General features: G+C 36.0%; 1 protein-coding gene across 1 annotated transcript; it reads left to right on the top strand.

Annotated features, from left to right (window-relative positions):
• Positions 1-3,046: 3,046 nt before the first annotated feature.
• On the top strand, positions 3,047-9,908 carry LOC128986947 (cytochrome c oxidase assembly protein COX20, mitochondrial). The gene is made up of 3 exons (XM_054407567.1): positions 3,047-3,222; positions 4,422-4,597; positions 9,731-9,908. Exons 1-3 carry the CDS (start codon positions 3,193-3,195, stop codon positions 9,894-9,896), a joined length of 372 nt encoding a protein of 123 aa, XP_054263542.1. The 5' UTR covers positions 3,047-3,192; the 3' UTR covers positions 9,897-9,908.
• The last annotated feature ends 5,858 nt before the right edge of the window (positions 9,909-15,766 follow it).

A 15,766-nucleotide genomic window follows, 5' to 3' on the forward strand; every position in this document is an offset into this window, starting at 1 on the left:
TATAGCACAATACCAAGGATTTACGCCTTGTTAAATCTTCTACCTATTTATCAGGATTGGAAGCTCGTAAATATTCGTTAAATAATTACGAAATACATTGGAGGCGAACAAAGATTAAATCTGCTTACTCTATTTTATTTTTTTCTATACTTTTAGAATCATTTATAAGTTGCTAAACAAGGTGTGTCTCGTAGTGAAAAAAGAAAGGTATTAGGCCCTAACAGATTTTTTGCACACTAAGTTCATGTCTTTTCCATACCTACTATACTACTCACATTCATGGTGTAAAGATAAAGGCATAACTTAATAAGGGTCGCCGGAATTTTATCCCCCTGGAATTTTACCCCCTGGGCAAAGCTGACGTCACTATGACGTAGTAACCTGAGTGGCCAAAAGTTTGTTCGCGGCCGGAATTTTACCGCCGCGGATTTGGAAGTCTAATGAAAATAGCCAGAGCATGATTAATTAGATTAGCGATAAAAACCGGAATTTTACCCCCTGTCCATATAACTAGCATTTAGACAACTGAAGATGTACGGGCCGGATTTTTACCCCCCGGAATTTTACCCCCTGGCCGATTTTAGAAATTGAATTATTGATTTTCTTATTTCTGTTTTTAATTAATTGTAAACATTTAATTATTTAGTAGCCTATCTTTATTTATTTATTTTGTAAATAAATGTTCGAAACAATTATCATTCAGTTGATTGTTTATACGTCATATTAACCAACTGTTGCCTTCAAAGATCGAATCCTGATACTAGAATCTCAAACGTAAAATTAAAAACCTGTTCGATTAGTTAATTTAAAAAATAAATTATAGGCTACTCAATAATAAAATGTTTACTATTAAATTAAAACAGAATGAAGATAATTAATAATTCTCACTAATTTATATATCTGGCCAGGGGGTAAAATTCCGGGGGTAAAAATCCGGGAGTAAAATTCCGGGGGTAAAAATCCGGGGGTAAAAATCCGGGGGGTAAAATTCCGGGGGTTAAAATCCGGGCCGTACACTCTAGGTTTTTTATAGTTTGATGTGTTCTGATTAAATTCACAACCGTGAAAATATATGTTTAATTCCGCGTTTAATCCATGGACCACATAGTCTTATAAGTGAGATTAAATAAGACTTATACCGGACATTCATGCTGATAGATGAACGACCAACCGTTGCCAAACGCTACACGTCAGTATATATATGCCAAAGATACGGCGATGGCGGCACAAGGTAGGAGTTTTGAAGGGGTGGAACAGAAGCTGACTATGACTCTTAACACGTAGAGTGCGGCCGTTCCCGATCGGGTACGGCGCTTGGCCCCCGTACGGTGCGTCCGTACCCCATCGGGAACGCTCGGTAAAGACTTTTGTATATCTTCGTTTTTGCTCTAGCGTCGGCCGAAAGCGGACCTATACGACGTTAGCGTGTAGTAAGTGACTTGCATTTTGTTGTGGTGTAGGTTGGTAGTAAATTTCCCCGTAAAATTCCCGTCTGGCAATCTCAAAAGTCTTCTTTTTGTCCCGTCTTTTTCCCTCCATTTGGCAATACAATTCCAATGGGACCGGCTACGTTCCAAGCAGTGCTGCTATCTGTGGGTGTTTAGCGAACTACATCGACTCTCGTTGTAAAGCAGGACATCCCCTCACGTTATTTGCTATTCGTCAGACCAAAATTGAAAAGGCCAATCACACGCGGCCATCGGGTTTACTCGACGCTGAGGGCTGCGCCGCACTGGGGATACGCCCGCTATTTGACGTGCCGCAGCGAACGTGTTAATGAACTTTCCCAGTACTATGACGCAAATCCCCTCAAGCCGAACCCTGCTAAGACCCAAGTTTGTGCCTTTCACCTAAACAATAGAGAAGCAGGCCGTGAGTTGAATGTGAGGTGGCGGGGAGACCGTCTTCAGCATTGTCCTACAACCAAATATCTCGGTGTCATACTGAACCGCACACTGACATTTAAGGCGCATTGTATTGCGACAAGAGGTAAAGTCTCAGCGAGGAATAATATCATCAGGAAGCTCACCAGCATCTGCTGGGGTGCTAACCCTAATGTCCTCAGAACCTCAGCTTTAGCGCTCAGTGTGTTGGCTGCGGAGTATGCTGCACCAGTATGGAATGCATCGTCACATGCAAAAAAGGTTGACATTGCAGTCAATGACATGGCTCGGATTGTAACTGGGTGTTTGAAACCAACCCCAGTACACAAACTCTATCCTATCATAGGGATCACCCCTCCATCAATCCGCCGCGATCTCGCTGCAGACTCAGAAAGGACTAAGCAAGAGACAGACCCTCGTCACCCATATTACACGGCCACCAACGTGCAGAGCGACGGCTTCGGTCCAGAAAGAGCTTTTTATCACGGACACGAGTCCTGGATGGATCACTCTCAAGCAATCGGGTGGCAAGGTGGGAGGCCAAGTTGACTAACCCTCCCATACCAGCCAGGGAGGAACTGGCTCCTGGTGGAGACCTACATTGCACGGTGTGGAAGACCCTATATCGAATCAGGGTCGAGCTACCAAAATGCAAGACAAACTGCAGAAATTGGGTTTCTTGCCCCCCCCCCCCCGAGAATCAGGTTTTTTTATTAATTGTTTCAAACTTTAATTTGAAAAATTGCCTTAAAATTGCTGCGCGCATCCCCGTTATCCCGACACTATACGCCATCCTATGCCTTCGTCACGTCTTACTACCCCCTAGTGGCTCAGTAGTCAGTTGAAAATTTGTTTTGTTACGGTTTTTTTGTTGTAACACAGTTTTACAAGATTGAACCTATGTGCATCCCTCCACTTAAGCACAAGCACATGACAAAATTATAATGGTAAGTAATGGAAGCGTTTAAGGCTTAAGCTTTGCTTCGCTGTTGGTAAGTGTTTAATCTATGGCAAAATGAAGGGGTCTGATACGAGGACAATAATGTAGAACTTGACTGCATAGTAAAACGGCAAGTCAAGCTTAAGGGCTGAAAAAAAGATAAAAGCAAAGCAGCTGCGAACTAACCAAACAGCTGATTTATTATGAAAGAATAAGAAAAAACCATAAGAAACATCATCATAGCACAACATAACCCATAACCGTTTATGTAACGAGATATTTTCTGACTGATCGACATCAAAAGTTTTTAGCAAATTTAAGCTTTTATTTGTATTCCCTCAAGTCGTTCTCGAATATTTTGAAACCATCATGGATAAAGAAAATGATGAAACAGACAATGTAAGTACCGTGTACTACCCCTTGTCCCTTACAGGCCTAACCTCCTGGGGGGACACAGTTTCTTAACTGTATCGATTGAAAATATCGATTAATAATCAATATTTTAATTATGCTATATCAATTATAAAATGATATCATCGTAACCTAACGTACCTAACCAAACTTGATGATAATGAAAAATGGAATGAAGACTAATCGAATCAGTAGCTTAGTTTCAATCTGTGTTAGGCCTAGCATAAGCATAGCCCAGCTAAGAAACTGTAGCCCTAGTTAAATTTTGTAATTGGGCTAATAAGTTTTAATCGGTCGTAAACAAGTTAAGGGAAGGCATTTTGGCAATTTTGTTGCCTTTCAATTATTATCGAGTTAAACCCAATACCTCCTACGTTTTTTTTTTTTTTTTTTTTTTTTTTGACAAAATAATAACGTACGCTGCAGCGAGAACCAACTCATCCTCTCCTACCATTGTCTTCACTACTGAGCACGGAACACTCAGTACTGGTGGCGTAGCGTTGCGGACAAGATGTGAGATACAATATGCCACTGACCAAAACAAAAGTACAACATTATCTGTCAGTGACTTGTGTTGATGACTTGTGTTTGTGAAAAGTCTATGAGAATTATGGTACTGGCTTCAGTGTAAATGAAGCTTTAAGTAGTGTCTAGGGCTAAGCCCAACACTGCTCTCCTTGCCCTCATGTACTAACGCTCACAGTGGAGGAAGACCCTGTGCGATAGGAATTTCTGTACAGTGCTTGCCGCTCGGGCTTATCCTTGCTCGCCATAAGTATATTTCCGGCACAACATAAGCTTCCAGAGTTGAAAACGCAAAGTTACCGTACCCCATTAAAGCGTATTTTCTTTGTATCTGACTTTTCTGTGTCTTAGGATGTACGATATACTCCAAGCTCAAATTAAGTTAATACCTCACTGTTCTTAATCGTAGAGGAATTAAATGCAGTTTAAGTCCAAAACCTTCCTTTCTAATGTATCCAGGTAGTCTAAGTTTATATTAGCATTTTATTTTAGCTTTTTAACAGGCTAATTCCACCGCAGAATGATTTTGCTTACATATTGATGCAGGCTACCGTAACTTCTCAAAAAAATAGTCTATTATTAACTTATTACTTATTTAGCCTATTTAAATGAGCTTGGTATTATAAAATATACTGATTGTGTGTTTTTTTTTTGTTTTTTAGAGGATCATGCTTTTTGGAAGAGATGTTTCAACAATTCCATGTTTTCGCAACAGTTGGCTCTATGGTATATCAAGTGGTATCGGAAGCGGTTTGCTTTACTTTTTGTTCACAAGTAAGCCTAAAGTAGCTACTCACTTTGGTTTCACTTCTACCATGATTGTAACAGGAGCATATTGGTAAGTAACAGTTTAAAAATACAAATATTTAAGTTAGGCCTATCTAGACTAGACAACTGACAGTGAAGTCTCTATAAGCATATAGCCTATGTTAGGCCTAAAACAATAAAAATCTGTGAAAGACATGTTTTGTCCCAAAGAAGTAATTTAATTTTCATTACAATAGTCATAGTAGTGTTTCATGCAAAATGTAGCATATGTATAAACAGGTACCGGTAACGGTAGGGTAATGTCGAGGTAGGTGATCCAGGGGTGAAATAAGCTCTCAAGTGACAAACAAGTGGTCTTTATTACTCCCCAAAAATTAATGGTACAAACATAGGTACAACTCAATATTAAAATACACTAAAACATCAGAACTCAACTTTAGATTAACTACTGTGTCGAAGCAAAATTTAATAGGACGAGCCATACACCTAACAAGACATACCTGGAAGCGACCAGAGGGACATCGTGCCCAGGGGGACGTCAGATGTGTGTTCGACAGTAAGTCGAGATCTAATAATGCCAATCATAGCCACCGGGCGGTTTTTTATAGGCCTACACCGGACATTGAGGTTGATGACGTTTTGTGGTCGATAGTCCAGGTTAGCTTATAAGGATTATTAATAAATTCTATTTTAATTTATGTGCCCTACTTTAGCAAACTATTGCTTCTGACCTAGCCAGGTGTTCTACAACAGTAATTTCTTTACAAAGTATTAAAACAAAGATTTTGATAAAATCTAGTCACTATTTACTGGTCAACAATGGATGCATGGTATGAAGGTATTAAAGAAAACCCCTCATTAATCTGGACCTAAACTTAAACTTGGAGTATCATAGTCATCTGAATACTAAACAGAACAATGCTCTGAATTTGAATAGATGTAGCTTAGTGAGTATAGTTCATGCTTAGTCATAAAACTTCACTAAGTTCAATCTTGAGATAAGTCGCAAGCACAAACTTTTTCATGGTTGGAAACTGGTCACAGCTATCCTTGATCATTGGACTTGTGGTTAATAGCCCTATCTGAAGAATCGTCTAAACTTGTTAATGTTCTTCCTTCACATAATTGGACATTAGGATCCAGCCTGAAACCATAGATAAAACATAAAACATACTACCTTCGTAGATTTCTCATCCTTATTTACGTTAGCTGAAGCCAATTTTATTGTTAGTTCTGTACACTACCTACACTTCTGTAAACTGTAGAGGTTGTGTTTTGTTTACAATTTGTTTCTTGCTATTTCAGTCATTTAAAACCTTGTTTAACCAAATAATACAATCTGATCATAAATCATAATACAATCATATTTATGTATCAATAGTACGTGGCCTATTTTGGTAATTTTTATTCTAAATTACCAATCTAAATTGTCTATAGTACTTCATTTCATATAGTAAGCCGTCATTTCAACAGCATTTCGGGTCATCTTCGGTCCAAGCAAATATTAATTGTTATGCTAAAATTTGATGACATTAACAAATATTTCAAATACTAATTTTACATGTACTTTGTTATGCTTAAAGCGTACCAAATTCCCTAATCGAATTCTGTATTTTTTGTGTAGCCTATGTTGATAACGCATTAATGTTCTTATTTCTCAGTGTTCCACGGAAAGGATAAGAGCACCTTTGATAAAGAAAATGTCAACCGGAATAAAGTGTTAAATGGTGGGATTGAGGTAGTACTTTAAAATACTTTTAACCGTAGAAGGTAACTTTCAATTATAGGCCTACCTAAGGGCTATGCCTCATGGATCTATAAAGCATTTTTTAGTTTAATAATCAGATTTAACATGTCCATATCCAACACGATCCGGGTGACATTTAATTGCGAAGCATTTGTTTTGGCTTGATCTGTCAGATACTGTATTTGCGAAGGTTTATGTATACCTAATAGTTTTGCCAGCGTATCTGAAAATATGCAAACCAACTGCTGATATTAATATTAGAAGGTTTCAACTGAATACTATAAGATCCCCGTGCGTAGAAGGAGCACACAGCTAGTAGCATTATAAAGTTACCAACAGGGTGTAGCACTAAAAGCTAATTTGAACCATAGACAAATAGAATAAATATAGACTGTCAAAGGAAGGTTCCAGCGCCCACCCCTAGGAGTGACGTGTAGTTACGGCGCACACCACTGCAGGCGACTCGAGGCAAGGAGCGCAGGAGCTGTATGCTACCAGCAGAAGCTGCGCTCCTCGCCTCAAGTCGCCTGGAGTGGTGTGCGTCGTAGCTACACGACAATTTTAGGGGTGGGCGCTGGAACATATGCTAACCGCAGCACTGCTGCTGGTCTGCGTTTTTATTCTCTTTGTCTATGTTTGAACTAAGCAGCAAAGAGCCACACACAACGATACACAAGGATAACTTACAAATTAGGATTGTTTAATGTTATCTTTATGTTTTTAATTTAATAAATCATTTGTAGTATTGTGCAAATAAGGTGATTTCATTTTTTAAATGCATAATTCATTAACTTGTGGACCTTTTTCCAAAAGTTTTTTAAAAAGTATTGTGTCTGTTTCCCTAGAAAAAATCTTGGGAAACGGATTAGCGGGGCTAATAATTTTAGTACATTACTGATCAAGTCAATCACTTGGATAGGCGGAACTAATATTATAGATATGAATGTTTGGAGTATGTCAATAATGTGGAAAACTACTCGACCAATTGAGCTTATTTTTCCATGAGTAGAGCCAGTATAACCACAGGCGTAGGACATAAAGTCGTCTTTTATTTGAATACTATACTAGGGCTCTGCCCTGACAGCTTATTAAGTCTGATGTTGTTCTTCAAAGTAACCATGAAAAGCCTTTCGAAATACCACCCAAACCGGTACGGCAATCAATAGTTTTATTAATACTTATGAAGTCAAACGGGGCGAAGCCCGTGGGTAATGGCTAGAGGTAAATAAAACTCACCAACAAACAAGTGCTATTTATTTTATCCTTTAGTTACTGGATAACATATTCTTTTAAAAACACTTAAATACCAGACTCAATCAGCATGGACCAGTAAAAGCTAAATTTCGAGCCAGGCACTTAACAAGTCATACCTGCAAGTAGCCAGAAGGACATCATGCCTAGGGAGCAGTACTCAGCTAAGTGTAGATGAAATTACTCTCCTACTGTATCATGGCTGCCAGGCTGTTTAATATATGCCTACACCGGATATTGGGGTTAGGGACATGCTAATGAAAAATATTCTAATTTTTTGAGACTACATTTGGCAAGCAATCGACCTCTGACCTTGCCATAGGTGTTCTACAACAGTCCCCCTTTTTTAGGATGAAATGAGTCTCATAATTTTAATGGGGCTGCTTTCACTGGGAGCTCCACATGGTGATTGGTAAAGTGTTATAAGGCACAAAATAAAGAGAATTGGTTAAACCAAGAGGACTGAAACCCCATGTCTTACCACTAGTTCAGTTCTCACCTCAAGACACTAGTCCACTAGGATAATAACCCAATGGTTATGGATGCAGACCATGTATTTGCTACCTGTCTGTCGTTGCAATGTGTTATAGTATGTTAGACAACAACCTGGTTGCTGTGACTAAAATGACAAAAAAATCACGTAGCAGTCTCCTTGCAAGTTTGGTTAATCCCAAATAAGCCGTTACTTTGTTCCAACGGATAGGTAGCATCAGAAGCGACAACAGTAACAATTATAGGCCTACACAACCTACTAAAGTCCACACTAATACAGCATATTAAGTAACAAAGGGGAAGTTCAAATGTGTAATGTGATGAGATTTACAACTCAAGATGAGTTCAGCTGTAACTTGTGGTCCTGACTACTTGATCTACTTTTAATACTCGTAGTGAATTGATTTCAAACTTATATGAAATCCTCTATCAGAGAACACCCTCCACTCCCAGATTTTGCAATTGGTCACGGAAGAATTGATTCAAGCCCTCAATCTTAAATTTAGAGTGTTTTTTTAGATTAGAATCTTAATTCAGTTCAGTCAAATCTTAATGACTCCGCATAACTAGTCCAAATTAACAGGTCCAACTTTAAACGTACTATCTTGAGAATAAATCAGTGTAGTTATATCTTCAGACATAAAATTACTGTCACTTTACCTACTATTTGCACACCGAGCAACTATTCGCGAAATCTCGACCGAAAGTATAGGTCGGTGTTCTTCTACTAGTCAGTTGGCAAACATTATTCCTCATCATTTCCCTATTCTTGAGCATGAATATTTTGTGAAAAGGCGAACCTCTGCCTGATGTACACATTTGACTTTCGGCTTGGAGTCTGGAAAATGAATTTCGCTCTAGTTCTTTTTAGCAAATTTCTCCATGTAGGCAAGAAGCTATGACTGAAGTTAACACCTAGACCTGAGATTGATTAAACTTGTTGGGTTTGGTGATCACAGAGCACAAAAACAGTAAATGTTCACATCAGTCAAATGTATTTAGATATACCTATGTATACATGTGTCTGTGAACGTGATAACTCAATCGCTTAAACTTACTGTTGTACCGGTGTCTGCTTAGATTTACTGATCCCATCCAGATTTTCTTAAGGTTCCTTTTATTCATTAACAAATACCCTTTCAGCTAAAATAATTTAATCAGAATACCTCCTTATACCAAAGTTGACATTCATTTTGACATTGAAATTTTTTACAAACAAAGACCATACTAAGAAAGTGACATATGTGTGGGCACCTTTGCTCAGAAAAAGGCAAATACCAACACATATAGTTTGCCAAATGTAAAATATTTAAGTTTTTCAAAAGCCGCCTGTAGACCTGCTGCCTTTATCGTCACTGGCATCAGTTATTGCACGTCACCTAAATCTGATTCTATTCAGTATGAAGATCAAGAGTCAGTAAGGAATAGACAATATATATTATTTTTTTAAAGAACAAAAAATAAAAGGACTTAAGTAAATAAAGCTGTACTCTAGTAACTTGTTTCATCCTAACTGTAAAAATGACAACAGGTGTGACTGTAGTGTCTTTTATTTATAAATAAATAGAAATGAGGATTAGATGATGGATTAAATATATTCTTTAAGTGGGTCTTTAAGAATATATTTTTTTAATGTATAACTAGGTTTTTAAATTCATTACAGGTCATTATTTTACAGCGATTCGTTATCTTTAGCGTTTGTTGCTTTTCCAGGGTCATCTGCCGTTATCAGTATGAAAAACAAGTTGAGGAGTTGAAAAAGATAAAGGATTACGTAGAAAAGAGAGTTCTGATTGAGGGGACAGAAATGGAAAAACTGTATGAATCTGAAGCAGCCAAAGATATTGAAATAGCCAACGTTAGCAACATAATGAAATAAAGTTGCCCAATGGTAAAACTATTGCATAGAATATTGTTACTTAGACTTTTCACTAGTTCAATATGTGATCAAACTTGTTCTTAAAGTACTTTGTACAATTTCAGAAGCTGCAGTAATATTTAGAGTAGTTTCCAAATATCTTTTAAACTTAACATTTTAATATATCTCTATAAAAGTTATAAAAGATTATTCATCTGCAAATTAATACTAAATAAAAAAAAATTCTTCAGTTAAAATAAATTAGTTTTGCCCATTTTTTCAATTAGGTACCTGGTATTACCCTAGTACAATTTTATGTTTCTGTTGAATTGTAATAGTTTGTTTGCATCTCCCTACTTTGCAAGAACAGAATGAACTGTCGATTGCAAAATATTCTGCAATAATCAGCAAATCTGGCATCAAATAGCCTACCGGAACAATCTTAAATTATCTAACACATAATTTTGTTTAAGAAAAGGCTCTAGACCAGAATTTTGATTTGTAGAATAAAAGGATACTGTAGCAGCTAACTTACCTTAAGAAAAAGTACAGGTAAGTCATTGAACCCACAGAAAACTCATAAAACACCAATAATTTATTTTTTGAGAGATTTTTTGAAGTGTAGAGAAAGAGAAAGAGTTTCTCTACATTTGGAAATGTTCCCTTTCTCTTTGTCGCCCCAGGGGATAAAATAGTGTGTGTTTATTTGCTATCTATGAGTTGTACGGTCTACTTCTTGTACAGGTAAGCTAGCTACTATTCCTTTATTCTACAAATATTATAACTCATGACTCATAATCTATTTACTTACACATAAAGGTTGTGATAGGAAACATTTCATAAGACATTAAGTCTATTTATTTCTTTTCATATAAGTTAATCATAATATTTTTACATAGTCATATTATTTATAAATATATAATATATTATCTCATAACCAAAGAATGGGAAAAGCACAAGTCTAGCCTGAAGAGTAAGTTTTTCTTTAATCGGCCAAACTCAACTGAAATTTGATATTATAGTTTACGAGGTGTTAGCCCGTCCTACGTACGGGAATTCAGTAGTCAGTTAAAACCGTGTACAATTCAGATCACAGCTAGTTTACACATATAAAGACAAAGTTTCTTGCAGTTTTAATGTGAAAAATCATCTTGTAAACGAATGTTGTGTGACCAAATATGTTTTTATTCCATCATAGGCTTATACGATATGCATTTTAAATCCAATAATTTTACAATAAAACAGCAATTCTGCAATTTTTACGATGTGAAAAGCGTTGAAGTGAGATTTGCAGGCGATTCGCACAGACGCACACTGATTATAAGTAGCCTACAGTAGAGAGAAGTGTATTGAGAAGTGTACAGACCTAGTCAACGATACAACCTTCCATAGCATACCTGCCTCTTCCATAATTATTATCACCACAATACAACTACTATACACAATTTCCAGTAGGTCTGAATAGAAACGACCTAAAATAAAACGATATCCAATAAAATTCACAGTACACATAATTTAACTTTGGTGTCCTAACATCAAAACTAATCGTCACACCTATCCTTTATATCAATTTAACTGCATTAATTGCTAAATAAATAAGTGTAACCAAAGAAAAGTAAAAAAATAACAGTTTGTTTTGAAAGAGCTGTTTGGTTCAAATAACATTCATTTGAAAAAAAGAACTGGTCACATGTAGCAGAAATATAAAAAGTAAACACGCTAGTAAAGCTAATGACGTAATTATCAATGTTTAATATCCATACCGTTATCAGTTCTATCCTTGATAATTACCCACCCTCATTGAATAAATGTACATCGCAATATTCCATATTAGTTAATTTAAACTACAATATATTCATAGTTGAAATAAAAGTGATATTTTCACGTTGGGGGGCGCTGATATAGGCACCCCCAAACGTAACCACAACTGAACACGATTTCATAAAAGGATGGGTTGTCTAATTGCAGTATCCCAGGTCAATGTTGACGTTGTGTTTCTATGTCATCCATCTGTTTATCTTTGTATAAAACCCGACTGAGGTTGTGGTGGTAATTTAAAATCGTGATTCCTGATTATTCTTGATCTTCCTTTTATTACATCAATATTTCCGGGCCTAACCCAAACAGAGTTAAAGCAGACAAACTTATTATTTTTCCAATCTTTCCTTGAAAAGTGGAGCAGTAAAATAATTTGCATTTATCCTTTTTTATTAAGACTCGTGTACAGAGCCTCGATTTGTACTGTGGTTTAATTAATTTTGGTCTAAACTATTTTAAACTGTGGTCTAATTATCTCTACTAATCTTACTTATTACCTATAATCAATGACAAAATAAGAGTAAATAAAATAACCTCATAGTTCCATAGTTTATATTTAACCAGCTGTTAGTTAAAACAAATTATATTGCTCTAAAACAAATCGAAGATTACAAAGATTGCTTTAAAAAATAATTTGAACATCCTAGTATTTTAATATGTATATTTAATTAATCTGTCATCCTCTTACAGAAGAGTTGAACGTATCAATGATTAGCATTACACATAGTATAAATAAGTCAACCTAAGTATGTCTTTACATTTTTATCCAAATGCTGAATTTGTGACACAAATGCTGAATGTTTACAGCTGTTATGTTAAGCAAATCATTTTATGCCAAAAGCTAGTTTAGAATCTTAGCGTCGGCTGCTAGACTTTTTAAAAATTAAAACTTAATTTCTAAAAAACTGGGACCCTAAACTAAAATAATGACTTCGACATTCCCTAGTTCTTTAAATTGTCTTTCATTCAACACGAAAATCATGAAAATCCGTCGAGTGGTTGATCCAGAATCGTGAAATAAAAAAACACTGTTTCGTTTTAATATTATAGATAGTTCAGCTTAACTTGCTGTTAGTTATGCTTTTTGGTGCTGTCTAATTATTTTTACAGATTTAAATTCCAATAGTTATGTCAGAACCAATCCATAATCCATAAAACGCTAGTTTAAACTCAGTTCATTCAATACACTCGCCCCTAAGTTTCAAAATTCTAACATGCATTAACTTTAAGAGGTAACAATATTCTTACTAAAATTGTTGCTGTTTTATGAGTCTCAAATAAAGTAAATTTGCCTTGATTTTGAGAAAGCTTTAACAAACGTAGTTTTAAATACAGTATGACAATACACAACTAAGAAAAGATTCACGCTAATAGATGCCGATAGATAGTAGCTAAAGCTTTGTGATTTCCTTAAGTTCTTGTGCCTTTAAATGCAGTAGGAAATTATCAGTAAATATTGTATTTCAATCTAAAAAATATTCCAAACCCCTAAGTAGGACTAACTATTCATGTACTACGCACATTGTAGATCGTAGATGAAACCACGATTCCAGGTTTTCAGTGTACTAGATGCAAATAATAAATAGTAAAAGTAAATCACTTAAAACATGTTTACACTCAGTTACCATTGGACAAAGATGTAATATTTTCAGCTACATTGTTGTGATAGGCCTATGTGTAACAGTCAGTCTCCATCTTCGTAGTAATGCAATTCTAACCTTTTACCTTACAGGAAATTTCTTAACCCAACCCCACTTCTATTATGAAACAAATACCTTAAAATCTGTTTTGTTAGTACCTTTTAGCAAGAATTTTATATGCATTTAAGATACAGCGAGTAGGCCTAACTGTTTGTCAGCCAAGTAGTGCAACACTTTTTTAATCTTTTAAGGCCCAAAAGTCAATATATCAGTCATCTCATCAGTAACAAAGCTTGATGAAACTTTTTAGAAGTTAACTTTTATTTTATATGTTCTATACTACCTATTAAAAACATTTTATTATTTATTAACCTCCATTGAACATCATAGGTTATGGTTGTTGGAAACTATCCATTTATGTATTTGATTGGTGTTTGAATGAAGAAGTATTCATATTCAATAGTTTAATCTAAAGCCGTTCTATATATTGCATGAAACTTGTTATTGTTCTTAGCTCTCATATAATGTTTAAGAGTCTTTGTAGGCTAATAGCCATCTTAGATTTGCCCGCCATAAGAGCAATGTTCATTTCAAACAGCTGCTGAATAGTTATTTACCACCCCAAAATATTTTTTTAAATACCAAAGTAATCTAATTTGTATATCTTGGGCGCAATGGTGGAAATTTGTAGTTTTGTAACTGTTTGATGAGTTACCAAAGACCGTTACTAGGCTCCAAAGACTCTTAATGCAAATATATACTGTTTAATGTCTTTTATAGCAGAGTAGTTTTACCTCAGGTCAGTTTTATTGATCGAAATGGAGCAATATTGTTGCGTTATTAGACTTATTAGGTTTTAGAAGTTGTCTGATTTCAATTGTTGGTCTCAACTTTATCAAACTATATTTAAATGCAAGTGTTGAGTATATACTAGGGCCATTCATTGAAGCATTATATCAGGATCAAATTAACTAATAAACATGTACATTGTGTCTACATGCCATGTTTCAAGTGTATCATAGGTATCACATTATCCAAAAATATGTAAAGTGAAATCATATGTAACTTACAATCTTTGAATGGTCCTGGAGTAAATTTTGTTTTTTACATTCTGTGTTTTGTTGAGATTGTTGTATTTAGGTGATTGTTATGAAAATAAATGTTTTACAATTGAATGAGTTTTTATCAAAGATTAGATTTATTATAGATACACTATTTTTTAATACAGGTAATCTGGCCTCACTTGTGATTGCTCGAAGTACAAGAGCTGTCAATAAATTATGGTCTCCATCGAGCTCCTTGAAAGGAGTTTGTTCAAACCTGATGCCTGGTTTATGTTCTTTATCTCATCCACTACTATACTAGTTGGTTTCCCACTATCTAAAAACAATATGACAAAAAATCCATGCTACGAAGTAAGAATCATGCAAGCACCAAGTAAGAATCAAACATCAACCGCTTTTGAAGTCCATCCCCAGTTGAGAGACTGGAATTAGTTCAAGTGTTTGAGCACAGAAAATAGGTGTGGTTGTAAAGTGTATAGGTGAGTTAGAATGTTACATAAACATTTTCACAATGATTAAAATTTTTTTGATGTCGTAGGCCAATCACTAATCAGCCTCATTTAAAAGAAATACCTAAGTGTGCGGAATTCAGCATGTGAATGGTAGTGGAGTGTAGGACTTTTGCCAACGGGTATCAGGTAGCAAGGGCCCCTATCCGCGAATTCCTCATACTGCGGAGTTTTGCCAACGCTTGGAGGTTGGCGCGAGAGGGGGAGAGGGAGAGAGAGAGATTACACGTGACCGTGAGGGTGGCTTCCGCTAGGGGTGGACAAACCAGGCAGGATGCTGACTGTGTTCAAAGGAATGCAGTTATGCACCTCTGACCGTGAAAGGAAATGTATTGAATTTTTAACTTAACCTAACCTAACCTATCCTAACCTAACCTATCCTAACCTAACCTAACCTAACCTAACCCACTGCGACAAGCGCATAACTCAAATCAAAAATCACTTTATTCAGCTTTATAAATACAGGAATACATTATTAGTGGTAATAATAGTATTCCCCCGAATGGACTGCAAGTCCGTGCACGAGGGAAGAGCTCTTACCAGCAGGAAATATGTTTTGGTTATTGTCCATAGGTCAAAAAAATTTGCACACTGTTTATAAATAATGTGTACATCTATACACACAAAACACTATTAACTATGTAACAATGTTGAGCTAAGTAATGTCAAGGTTCTGTACTCATTGGTAATGTGTAACGACACAACGGTTATACTACGTACATATGGCAGCACTTTTATTGATCGCTTTAATTTTGAGAGTTACTTCAAGTCATATCGTACTATAACCAGCATCATAATCCCCAATTATCGTATGATTGCATGGATTAGCTTTCTCTCGTCGCAATTTTGACAAACCAACG

The sequence above is a fragment of the Macrosteles quadrilineatus genome, unplaced genomic scaffold (genome assembly GCF_028750875.1).
Source record: "Macrosteles quadrilineatus isolate MER2022 unplaced genomic scaffold, UCM_ALF_1.0 Scaffold_2__2_contigs__length_208266976, whole genome shotgun sequence".
In the NCBI taxonomy this organism is placed as follows: Eukaryota; Metazoa; Arthropoda; class Insecta; order Hemiptera; family Cicadellidae; genus Macrosteles; species Macrosteles quadrilineatus.

What these genes read in the sequence shown, in the direction of transcription:
- LOC128986947 (XM_054407567.1), top strand. Translation starts at nt 3,193, where the DNA reads ATGGATAAAGAAAATGATGAAACAGACAAT. An exon ending in AAAATGATGAAACAGACAAT is followed by an intron (nt 3,223 to 4,421) that starts GTAAGTACCGTG and finishes TTTGTTTTTTAG; the next exon opens with AGGATCATGCTTTTTGGAAG. An exon ending in ATTGTAACAGGAGCATATTG is followed by an intron (nt 4,598 to 9,730) that starts GTAAGTAACAGT and finishes TTGCTTTTCCAG; the next exon opens with GGTCATCTGCCGTTATCAGT.